This window comes from Haliotis rufescens, unplaced genomic scaffold (genome assembly GCF_023055435.1).
Source record: "Haliotis rufescens isolate VD_foot unplaced genomic scaffold, xgHalRufe1.0.p SCAF_5, whole genome shotgun sequence".
Taxonomy (NCBI): Eukaryota; Metazoa; Mollusca; class Gastropoda; order Lepetellida; family Haliotidae; genus Haliotis; species Haliotis rufescens.
Window position 1 is genome coordinate 7,554,969 of NW_025964223.1, and position 13,145 is coordinate 7,568,113.

Genomic DNA, 13,145 nt, shown 5'->3' on the forward strand with positions numbered 1-13,145 from the left:
GGACCAGTAGAAATTTGCCCTTTTTAGGGGTCTTGCTATATAAGTAAACTATAAAGTAAACTATAAAGGACCAGTTTACTAAAACTGTAAGTTTCTATCGCTGCATTCACTCACTGCATGGGGAAACATAGATACAGTTGAACCACGTTCTGTCAAACTCGAAGGGACCTGGTAAAAAGTTCGAGACAACCAACAAATTGATTTCCGAAACCAAACATAGTGTTATGACAAATAATTACATGTAATCTAGTCGTTGGATTCATACTTTGTCTCAACATCTGCAACTATGTTGCAACAAATAATCTACATGTATCATGTAATATTGTTTTATATTGAACATATGATGATAAATATTGAAGGAATTCACATGGGCAGAAAGGTGAGTTCGACACGTTCAAGTTTGACACGAGATTTAACTGTATAGAGTGAAATCTGTCTGAACACAACTTGTATGAGAACGAATGTTTAGTCTGGTTTAGACAGTGGTCTTGATTAGTGAAATCATTGCAATAGTTGTTTCCCTTGCTGTTGCAAGCGTGAAGATATTTGTTTCAAATTATACAAAAATCAGTTCTCATTATCAACAATGTTTACACATTCTATGAAGGAAGCATATTTAACCTTAGATAAAACTTATGATCTACTCTTTTGGACACATTTTTTCAAGAACAGAGTATTGTTACACGAGCTGGTACAAATTACAACAATACAATTCTAGCAGGAACAGATCATGTATAACCTGTCAATTCAGGATGGAAATTTGGTCTGGTGTTGACAGAGGTCCAGAGTAGTCCGACCCAATGACCTCGGACCCCCTGAACTGCGAACACTGATAAGGAATAAACAAATGCATGCTAATATTTCTGGACACATGTTAATCGTGTCTTGGTAATAAGATGATCTATAGAAGGGCTGGGACGAGTCCAAATTTCCTATCCGGGTACCCACCTCCCTATTACCCGACCCTACCCGGGTACCTGCTGTAGGTCTCAAGAGATAGGTATAACATGTCCGATTGGGAATAGATTGATGGTACTTCTGTCAAAATAAATTTAGATACACGTATAAACCGATCTGGTCATGCATACACTGAAGTTGACTGATAATTTATCTCTATGCAAACATATAAAGTCAGAAGAAATGTGTGCAAAGTCAGAAAGAAATGTGAACATTTATCACTCATAGTGTAACCATAGAGTTCTAGATAATTTTTGCCATTAAACAATATAATCAGGTGACTAACCACGAGTCTGGGTAGTCCTGTGGGTACCCGGGTCCTACTCAGTACCCACCTGACATGGGTACCCGAGTTACCTGTCCTAGCAGGGGCACAGGTGTCCCAGTCGTCTAAGGCGCCGCGATTCGCCGTGCAGAGTTGCGTCCCTTGGGCATGCCAGAAACCTGTGATTGTGGGTTCTAATCCTGGTTCGCCCTGATTATGTTTCTAGGTTTGTCAGCACCATACCCGTGCTCGTGGGTTTCACCGAAGTGGTAAACGTCTGAGACCTGCATCACTTCGGGTTTTCCTCCCACATTAAGCTGACACGCTGCGATATGACTGGAATACTGTTAAAAGCGGCATTAAACCCAACTCACTCACTCACTACCTGTCCTAGCCCTAATCTGTAGATGTCCAGTGAAAATCCAAATGACTTACTGTGGATGCACTTCAAACTGTGCCAGGTGTGGAGGCGTCTTCCGTTCTGGTTTGATGAGCTTCATCCAGAACTGAGGTAGGAAGACTCTATGCTGAGGATTTCCTTTCCAGTGAATTGGTGTCTGAGGGATGCGTCTCTTCCATAACGGTCTGTAACAATAAGTTAAATCACAACGGTAAAAGCCAGTTACAAAATTAATTGTGACCGGCCATGAGATAAGGGACCTCATGGGTGAAAAATCACATTTTGACTTCTCATTATATATCAAAACTACAGCATCTTCAGAACACAAGAATATAATTCACAAGCTTCAATTCAAATTTATTACTGGTGGTTTGGTTGGTTGGTTGGTTGGTTGTTTAACACCGCACTCAGCAATATTTCAGCTATATGACGGCGGTCTGTAAATAATCGAGTCTGGAACAGACAATCCAGTGATTGATATCAAGAGCATCGAACCATGCAATTAGGATCGATGACATGCATCAACCAAGTCAGCAAGCCTGACCACCCGACCCCGTTAGTCGCCTCTTACGACAAACATAGTCACCTTTTACGGCAAGCAAGCGTTGCTGAAGACCTATTATACCCCGGATCTTCACGGGTCATTTATTACAGAGATACATGACATCACACATGGCAATCTTCACTGAAGTAAGTGGACGTCAAACTTCTTCAAGGTGTCATAGCACAATAAGCCACAATTTTATCCTGGGACCCATAAGGTTCCTTTTCTCCCGGTGGGTCAGACTGCCAATCATTGTTTTTCAAAATTGAGTGGGTTTGGGAGAGAACATCTTATTAAGTTCTCCTATTTTACTTCTTTAGATGGTTACAAATCTATAGAAGCAGACTTGATTCTAATCAATCACTTGACTTCTCGCCACGCCCCGAGACTCGGGTATGAAGAGAAGGGCGAGGCCATGTGCCCTTGGCTTGGGCCCCCTGCAAATCTGACACACTATGATGACCTATATCATGATGCATGGCATGTGCAAACAAAATAAACAGTCAGGGTGGCCTCTTTGGGATGTGGATTTTCAATTCCTACTGCTGGACCCGGTTTTTCGCGTGCGTGGGCAAAGGACTTTTAATATCCTGTGTATTGGTGTCACTTCACCGTTAGCACTTGGTTGATTCCCGGCCTTCATTACCACCAGGAGGCTCGTTTAGGTGTCCGCGGCCTGTGCGGTTAGCGGGTGATAAACAAAAGAGTAGGAATCTAGTGAAATTTATAAAATTTGAAAAAGACCATGTCCATTAACAGGGCTTAAAACTAAAATTAAAACATCAGGGGCAATTTTGGGGGCAGGATGATCATTAAAAACAACTTTATTTCAATGAGCAGTGTTATGTGTGCTCACCACGACCATTATTGCTGTACTGGACAGGCTCAAATAAACTACAAAAATCATGCACCAGTACAACCTATTATTAAAAAATACAACCTAATATTTATGTCTACATGTACATGCATAAGTATTTGTCCTCAAATGCAAATTTGTATCTGACTAAACCCTTATTTGTCCATACAACATCAATCATTGAACAAACTCTGTACGTTTTATTTACCATACTATGTCACAAATCCTGGTTTCATGACACAGTCATCGTGTTCACGCATCTGTGTTGCAACTTTGATAAATTTATGGGACCAACCTGGTTTAGTCTGGTGCAACTGAGGTTTCATCTCAACATGCACATGGTGCAGTTAAATCAAGTTCCTTAAATCGAGACCTACTGGACTTTTCACTACATGGGTGAGCAGTGTTTTGCTTGTAATATTGGATTATTTGACAAGGTCATATTTGGGTGACGACTGCCATAACTGCTTGATCAATTTGTGAAAACAAACTGACTAGGTGAAAAGCACTAAATCAGATGTTGTGCTCAATTACATGATAATAACCTCCAATACATGTATGTCCAGTTACAATGATTATTATTAATGTGAGCATGGGAGACTCGCATTTTTCGCATTGATTTCATAACTTACAGTATATGTAGCCACTGTTCGGATTTCAAGGGACAGTACGTTGACGGTTCTGCGTGTTTTTAATTCATGCATGAAATAGTTTCCGAGCGTGACGTCACATGCTCGATACTGTTCTCAAACCAAAACAAGAGAGTTCTGCACAGTGAAGCCGACAACATAAGCGCTGCGCAGAGTAAACTTGTCTTCAGTAACGTTATTTAATAGAGGCAAATTGGTGAGAAAGCTTGTGTGTTTTTCTTAGAGATGCGTAACAAAATACTAATTGCCAGCTTGATTAGATTAGAAGCCAGTGTTTATCAAAGCCTAGATTACAATATAGATATTCCTCGGCCATATAAAGTTAATCGCTCTCCTACCCAGGGTTCCTTGCCGTCAGCCTAGAACTTCTGTCACATCGTCACATCTTGCACAGTTCATTCATGTGTTTTTCATTTTGGATGAGTCCACACATTTAGATTTAACTTTTACGGAGGAAATATCCTAAAAACTATTTCCATTTACATATTTATCCTCCACGTCTAGTCATCACAGAACAAGCGGTACAGTAACTTTGATGTGTAAAGCCATATTGTCATGCACCTCACTGTCGCAGTTGTAGTAGTATATCTACATACTTATGCAAAACAGTATGCATGGTGCACTGAAAGGTCTACTTTAGACATGTCTGTTCTTATTTCAGACCAAGTGCATTTGTTAACAAACCTGAGAAAAGTCTGGTCATGTGATAACCGTGATAACCATGATAACCTGTCATCATTGTGGTCACTGGCGCAGAAACGGAATAAGTTGAGCAGAGTCGAGAAAACTCGGGGGTTATCAGCCACTGTTTACAAACGAAGCTTCAGAACAGTCGATGCCCTGTCCCTTTAAGCATTAAAGTCAAGAGATCTTTGTCACAAACAGAATTGGAAATTAAAGGGGGTGTGGGGGTGCAAAGGACCTTAAGGTACGCTCCCACAGTACTTAAATCAATGGACTCCACAAATCTTTAACTTTTAACATTGGAAAAGGACCCCTTGACTTTCATAGTTAATTCTGAACACTGCATAATATAAACCAATGTTAACAGTTAAAGACTTAGGGACATTCAAATATCATAGGACCAGGACCAAACTTAATTGCCAACACTGCACATGACAGGATGCTGCTGATGAAACCGCTACAGAGATACCACCACATACACTGAGTTTGTACAGAAGACGCACTGGAAAATGACAAGCTTAACTAAGCAGTAACCACGGCCAAGAGTCCACCAGTGATGAAGTGTTCATTTTAATAATCAGATTATTCCTCATGAAAGCCAGGATTTACCAGAGCTCCAGATAAATTTTAGATAAGTCATTGAGTATTTTACTAAAATGTTATCATTCAAATATTGGATATTGTAGCCTCTTATTATTGACTGAATGGTCGCATAAGCAACTGAATTTTAACATTGGCGCCCTTATCTTAATTTTGGCTGCCGATTTGGCTCCCTAATTATCATCATTTTTATTGTAGAATTAACTGATATATAGCTGGAAGTTATTTGCAAGACCTTCAGAAAACAATACCAACATTCCATCTTACATCTTTGGCATGTAAACACAGCAATAGCAAAACAATTCTCAGTCTTAATAGTTTTTCAAATACAAGTCATGATATCGCTAGCACGTTTTTACCTAAAGTCCAGTTTCGTATGACATGCATCCAATGGAAAGCGTTTGTGTAGTAAGCTCTGTACATACAGCATCCTAATTGTGTAGATCGATGCGCATGATGTCAATCATTGGATTGTCTGGTCCAGACTTGATTATTAACAGACTGCCATCACATAGCTGGAATATTGCTGAGTGTGGCGTTCAAAAACAAACAAACAAAACAAATAAACACCATTGTACTTTTTAAAATTTTATGCGTATATCTATTCATATTTTAGCACATATGGGGAATGTTTTATGTCAATCTGGAGCATTTTCAATTAAATTCATTATTTCCTCTATTAGATGCTTGACCTCCACTACACCTCTAACTGCACTGGATCATATGCTCTGACCAGAAATTAGAAGTCTGGCCTCTATTATCTATTAGACGCAGGGTCTCTAATACTGTGATATGTTGGGGATTGATAATGAATGTTTCCTGCAAATGTGTATACACTTTTAATGACTGGAGAATTTGAGATTTGGTAAGATAGTGAGTTGCCACTGTGCCAACATTAAACAGAATAGGCACAAGGCTCTGGGTCAACTTTCGGGTTGCCCAACGACTAATAGTGTAAATACAGTATTTGAACCATTGCCTGCTTGTGTCATGAGGCATCACCCAAGGCAAGAACATTTAACTGACAATAAAGTCCACTTTTCACCCTTGCCAAATGAGGCTGGAATTTCAAGGTTCAATCATAGCGCCACCAGTGGCTATTACAATTTATGTCCCTTCACTGTCGCTCCTACTGACCAATCAGATTCCATCTCTCATGTAACTTGCAATTGGTTCAAACAAAATGGTGGCGCCTATTCAAGACGATCTGATCGATAATCAAGATCAATATTGTAATAAAACAGGTATTACCCCCGCGAGGTGCATCAAATCACTTGAGCACCTTGATTAATAACATGTAAAGATTTGCAAAATATCTGACAACGCCCAGTTGACAGTACATGTACACATGCTTTGCAAATCCTGCAGTCAACCAAAATCTGCATGTTGAAATCCATGCTGTTAATGAATCAGATGTCTAGTTCATTACGCGATTTAAATTTGACTATGCATAGTCACTTGTTAGTCCAGCCCAAATACTGGAATTCCAGCCTAGTTTAGCAAGGGTGGAAACTGGACTTTTAATTGTATAGTCAGTTAAGGGAAGATGGTCATGAGAGTTTGTACGGACAATTCTTTGAGAAAAATACTCATGTTCATGAAACAATGTAATTGATATATTACCATTATCATATGGGTATGAAGTTAGTTATGATTATTCATATCATATTTAGACTATAACTTGTTTTTCCCTGGCCAAACAGTATATACCGGTAACCCTTGTATTGAATATCATCACACTGAATGTAATTTGCGTATCCTATGTAGATTTCTCAAAGACACAGTCACAAGACATCCTTTTTTTAATTTAAATATTTAACTGATTGAAATTGGGTGAACGGTGTTAAGTTTTGACTAAGCCTATTTTGACTAAAAAGAAATCACAAGAAGCATAGATCGATCGGTCATTGAAATTGAAAATCAGCCATGCCAACAGGGGAAAACCCGAGGAGAGCTTTCGTGACAAACGTTTAAAAATCTGAGGTAGGACCCAGATATAGACTCAGCAAACGTGACGTGACACATCTATGTCATTGAACTTGAAAAAGAAAAACCCCACACGCGTGTTAGGCCTACTGTCGTATCATCACTTGGAATCTTATCTGTTGTTACCCGGCAACAGTCAGACAGATTCTTGAATTTTCAGATCAGCATTAGGACAAATGCGTGACAGCAAACCAGTACGCTGTTGACAGATTAAAAGTAGAAAAGTGATGTCGTTTCATCGACTTACATTAATCGTCCAACCCCTCTTGTGGACGCCGCCATTTTAGGTTTTTCGTTCTGAAGGTAGAAATGCTGCAAGGTGAAGGTCATATGTCATTTCCTGATTTAGACAGGATTCCCCCGTAATGTGAGTTACGTCGTAGATTGATATATTTTGAATGATGATGACGATGATGATGACATTGTATGTTTTGTTCGATGTAGCTCTAGTCATATAGAAGAATGCAAGGAAAAGACGCTGCTGAATGATCTCAAATTATTATTTAATAAGTCAGTGAGTGAGTTATAAGCTAGAATCTAGAATTTTAGATTTTTCATCATAACTGATCATTGACACCGGTAAGGTTATAACAGTCGCAGAAGAGAGTTATATTTGACTGTTATATCTTTCACAGTTCCATCTTATTATTCAAAGTAGCATCTAAATTCATGTGCCATTCACATTAATGTATTGTTACTTCTTTGTGGTTTACGGGGGCACGGGTGGCCCAGACGTCTAAGGCACCGCGATTAGTTATGCAGAGTTGCGTCCCTTCGGCACACCAGAAACCTATGATTGTGGGTTCGAATCCCGGTTCGCCCCAATTATGTTTCTAGGTTTGTCAGCACCATACCCCTGCTCGTGGGTTTCACCGAAGTGGTAAACGTCTGAGACCTGCATCACTTCGGGCTTTCCTCCCACATTAAGCTGACACGCCGCGATATGACTGGAATACTGTTAAAAGCGGCGTTAAACCCAACTCACTCACTCACTCACTTTGTGGTTTACCATGGTGCACTAAGTATTTTTAAAGAGGCATAGTCGGTTGCACATGTTTTTTTGAAAAAAACTCAACATAGCAACTTTACAGATATGGACACTTTAGGGCATACTTGAACACAAATTTGAAAAAAACGTGAAACAGTTTTAAAACGATAAAAAATGACATGTGAAATAATCCCCCAAACAAAAAAAACGCCACTGGGGTTCAAACAGGTTCCCGGTGTTTGATGTGATGAGCAATTTCACCGATAAGGCTGGCACCAAGTCTGCCTTACAGGGCTTTTTCCGTCTTCTGATCCATTTGATTATCAATAAATTTGACAGCTGTATGTATAGAATGTTGGTTTGATTGTGTTGTGTGTTAAGTGTTTCAGGAATTATTTTGTGTTCGGAAATGATCGTTTGTCAGTGACCATGTTTTCTGAGTATACTGCATATTTGTTTAAAAAAAGACCCACAGCTATGTAGAGGGGGTTGCGCATAACACACGCCATAATGAGTTTTGATGTTTTTTCCCCATCACAAGGACATTACCATGAGCTCATTTCACCCTAAATACCATGACAACAAATCGTTATGCAATTGAAGTATGCAATTTAATCCTGTTGTTACACTACCTGGTTATAAAAAGGGTTCATTGTATATCCAGATTTATGTTTTTAATCTATTTTATTAATTTTATTCAAAATTTCATTCAATATTGTTTACATTGATTTCAGCGAAATCGTGTCAGAAGTAATCAGCAGATCGTACCATCCCAGATAACCATGGTCAGATTACTGCTATTGACACCTTGAAACAAATTTTAGTTGACAGAGAATGGATACATATATCATAAATGCCATACTTTAACCAGTTAAAAGTCATTTTTGTTGTAGTTTGACTGTTATATGTCAACATATTGTTTTCGCGATCAAGACCATGGAAAGCCTCAACGGTGACTGGTTACATTGCACCATACATAAAAATATCCAGCAATAGTGTTCAGCTGTACCAAACTGCTATGCTTATGGTTAATGTTCTTTTAAAGAAAAGAAAATAACACAATAATGAAATATATTATTCCTGATTAATAATAGTTTCAGATGCATTTCCTCAGCTCATTGCATCAAAATACTTTGAAGTTATATTATTGGGTATATGTTTAAAGTGCAAATCTTGTGGGTATATACAATTTTGCAAATATGGATAGATCGTAAAATCATTAATGCTAAAATCCCATTCAAAACATTTAAAACGTCCAGTGGGACGAGTGTGAGGCTCAACCATCCTGTGGATCATGAGTGATTGATGGGCACAGTTTTATTAGGATAGTTAGATTGTAGCTCACACTCCCATCCATTTTAAAATTGACAGTGATGAAAGGAAATGCTGATTACCTATTTTAGTATTATTGTGTGTTTATCTTCAGGAAAAAAGACACAGAATGTCAGATCACAGTCATCACCACACGAAACCCACGAGTGAGGAGGTCTATCAAGATGCCAAGAGAATCTTGGAAGAATACCTGAAACGCAAGCTGAAGGACACGGAACCACGTCCCTCAAAGTATGGGAGGAGTGAGAGCTACAAGGCCGCTTCAAGGGCTGCTGAAGGTGAGGATGAACGCCAGGAGGACTTGCATGGTTCTCAGAATGGTATTGGACGTTCCAAAACCATGCCTTCCAGTTTTAAAGTGGAAAAGGATGGCCACATAAAAAACAAAAGTATAAAAGGAACTAAAAAAGTCAGTCTTGGGTATTCTTCGCCTGACACTGATTTGGATGAACCACATGACGACAGTTCACCACGACGACAAAAGAAAAGTTTTTTCAAACGGGCCACGGAAAGGCTGATGCATGCTTTCCATCGAGACAATAGATCTGGAGAAGATGATGTGTATGTTTATGAGTCAAAGACAAACAAAAGGAAGAAGATTAAACGAAAGAGTAAAAATAAGGATTTACGCGATTCACCTGATATGAACACTAGACATGAGAAAGACACTCACGTACATATTGACACGTACATATCGACTACCGGTAATTGGCGTGCTAAAGGTGACACTTTGGATATTCCAGACGATAAGTCGTCACATCATGACAGTCACTCATCCTCTTCTAGAAGAAATTCGGCAGGGAAAAGATTCTTTGATTCCATAAGAAAGTCTTTCAGGAAGGTCAAAAAGGGTGATATACCAGGTATGCATATTATCATAATTCACGATTATTATATTTTTCTTTTAACCATGGTAAAAGATGAATTACAGTTTGATCAGTATTTTTTCTAACTTACTTATCTCCCAAAGTTTTCTCTTCCAAATATTGTCACTTCTGTTTGTCAATGCTTGTCGTAAGAGGCGACTAACGGGACCAGGTGATCAGGCTCGCTGACTTGGTTGATGCATGTCATCGTATCCCAATTGCGTGGAGCGATGCTCATGATGTCAATCACTGGATTGTCTGGTCCAGACTCAATTATTTACAGACCGCCGTCATATAGCTTGAATAGTGCTGAGTGCTGCGGTAAACAATATACAAACAAACAAATTGTTTGTCCAGGTGATTATTAGAACTTAATTGCTCTTATTGAAGCACAGTACTCCAGGATGTACTATATTCATTAATTGAAGTATGACCCAGTATCACAGTATGTCTTGATGCAAGAGGTACATTAATAAAGAATGGTTTGGTCACATTGTTATGTTTGGCTGATGCTGTGTTGTCATATTCCAGTGGCATAGATGGTTGTTCATGCTATCAACCACTGGTTTCTTTCAACTTGATCATGTTGATGTGATTGTTTACAGACTGCCATCATGTATCTTGAATATTGTTGGCTGGGGTCGCCATGATATTTAGTCAGATTCATTCACTGTATGTGTACTTCCTTCAGGGAATATTTCCTCAAGCTGTTTTTGCTAAATGGCAAGCATTTTCCCGAGGCAACAGGGTAGAAAATGCTTAATTTTGTAAATAAGTTCAGTGCAATTTTGACAGGCAATGGCTGTGGTCAAAGCGATTACGTTTTTGGGACCCAGATGTTGATTGTGTAAAACATGATTGGACTATCGTTATGTGGTATAGTCCTTTCATGATTCAGCACATAAAAGTAGGCTTGGGATAGCAAGGGTGAAAACTAGACTTGATATTGGCTATTGGACACGCTTGCCGAGGGACGAAGCATGACAAGATCTATGCGTTTCTTTTTGACATGTCTGAACCAATATTTGTTGTATCACAAAGAGAAAGATCATGAAAAATTCTATTTCCACCCTTTTGTAATTCTTAATTTCTTTTGGTATTTCATGGTTACTATGGTGATACTTTCAGCAATTATTTGACAATTATTACAAGTATCATTGCTTTAAGCTGCATATCTTTTTGCCAGAATCAAAATCTGCTGAGCCAGTTGATACAAGTGAACGAGAACGATCCTACTCACGGAGCATTTCAACCCCGGACAGGAACCTAGCAGAGGAGGGAGGTCAAGGAGGTCATAGGTCAAGAAGCAGTTCCAAAACACCAGAACCCAAAGAAAAGAAAGCTAATGGCAGCAAGCATGGAGACTCTGCAGGTCAGCGAAAAACGAAATCAAGGACTGATATTTTGGTATCGCAGAGTACAGATCACTCGGCACCAAGAACAATCCAAGTTCACGGTGCCCATATTGACAAAGGTTTATTTCCAAATATGGTGCCTCAGAGAGGTGTAATTGAATCCAGTGTTGACATAGATAGGAAGTGTGTGACAATCGCCGATGACGGATTATGGGAGTGTAATGTGACTACGCACTCCCATCAAAGGACAAGGTTCCTGCCACAGACTTCTATTGAAATAGATGGCAGTACAGACCTCCACGATGAAATGGGTGAGAATCTGTTGGTATCATGTCTCCCTGTATGCCATAGCATACAGGGTTTGAAATTGGCACAGAATAATGAGTGAGTGAGTTGGGTTTAATGCCGCTTTTAACAGTATTCCAGTTATATGTCAGCTTAATGTGGGAGGAAAGCCCGAAGTGATGCAGGTCTCAGACGTTTACCACTTCGGTGAGCCCACGAGCATGTGTATGGTGCTGACAAAACTAGAAACAAAATTGGGGCGAACCGGGATTCGAACCCACAATCATAGGTTTCTCGTGTGTCCAAGGGACACAACTCTGCACAGCGACATTTTTCTTAAATAATTGATATTTATGGCATATGACATCATATGTTTTTGTTCTGCTGATCCAGATGAGGTTGATTCTCCGACCGACTCACCGGCTGACAAGGACGAGGCTATTGACAAGATCGTGAAGAAGCTGATAGAGATCGGTGACAACTTGTCATCGGAGTCCGAGTCTCATCGGTCACAAGAAGCAGAGGGCGCTGTAGGGGGCGCTCCAGGCAGAGGTGAGGTTGTCGTCTGGTTTTTCTTTATTCAGTGCACAACTTTTTAGGGAACAACCATTTTATCATCTGGGGGCCTGAAATTCAAGACAATAATAATTCGTTAAAAAAAAAAAAACTTGAAAAAATTATTCTACCTCAGGTTTTATGATAAACTAAAAAAAAGGTCTCCTGAACATGCTGGATGTCCTAAAAAAAATTGGGTTGTTAAAGTTTCTTATATTGTTAAATTCTTCAATTAAAATAGTGAAAAATATCCTGGCACTGTTTCAGTACTTGTTAATATGGACCACCTCCATTTTCTAATGGATAGAGTACAGGGTCGGGGTTCCACCTCCATGTTCTAGTGGATAGAGTACAAGGTCAGGGGTTCCACCTCCATGTTCTAGTGGATAGAGTACAATGTCGGGGGTTCCACCTCCATGTTCTAGTGGATAGAGTACTAGGTCGGGGTTCCACCTTCATGTTCTAGTGGATAGAGTACAGGGTCGGGGGTTCCACCTTCATGTTCTAGTGGATAGAGTACAGGGTCGGGGTTCCACCTCCATGTTCTAGTGGAAAGAGTACAAGGTCGGGGGTTCCACCTCCATGTTCTAGTGGATAGAGTACAAGGTCGGGGGTTCCACCTCCATGTTCTAGTGGATAGAGTACAAGGTCTGGGGTTCCACCTCCATGTTCTAGTGGATAGAGTACAAGGTCGGGGGTTCCACCTCCATGTTCTAGTGGATAGAGTACAGGGTCTGGGGTTCCACCTCCATGTTCTTGTGGATAGAGTACAAGGTCGGGGGTTCCACCTCCATGTTCTAGTGGATAGAGTACAAGGTCGGG

General features: G+C 39.8%; 2 protein-coding genes across 4 annotated transcripts in view; one reads left to right on the forward strand and one right to left on the reverse strand.

Moving 5' to 3' along the window:
* LOC124116584 (probable 39S ribosomal protein L23, mitochondrial) overlaps nt 1-7,273 on the reverse strand; it is a 39,408-nt gene extending 32,135 nt beyond the window's left edge. Inside the window, exons 1-2 of the mRNA XM_046477976.2 lie at nt 7,190-7,273; nt 1,658-1,807 (exon numbers count right to left, since the gene is read on the reverse strand). Of these exons, the coding sequence (XP_046333932.2) occupies nt 1,658-1,807; nt 7,190-7,272 (233 nt within the window). The 5' untranslated portion in view covers nt 7,273. The remainder of the gene's footprint in view (nt 1-1,657; nt 1,808-7,189) is intronic.
* Nucleotides 1-13,145, forward strand: part of LOC124116583 — a 38,302-nt gene that overhangs the window by 11,503 nt on the left and 13,654 nt on the right. For 2 of the 3 annotated variants that reach the window (XM_046477972.2, XM_046477973.2), the window contains exons 2-4: nt 9,357-10,125; nt 11,315-11,794; nt 12,162-12,320. In XM_046477972.2, coding sequence (XP_046333928.2) covers nt 9,357-10,125; nt 11,315-11,794; nt 12,162-12,320 — 1,408 coding nt within the window. Of the gene's footprint in view, nt 1-7,187; nt 7,310-9,356; nt 10,126-11,314; nt 11,795-12,161; nt 12,321-13,145 lie in introns of those variants that run through there. The other variant, XM_046477974.2, reaches the window with a different exon arrangement.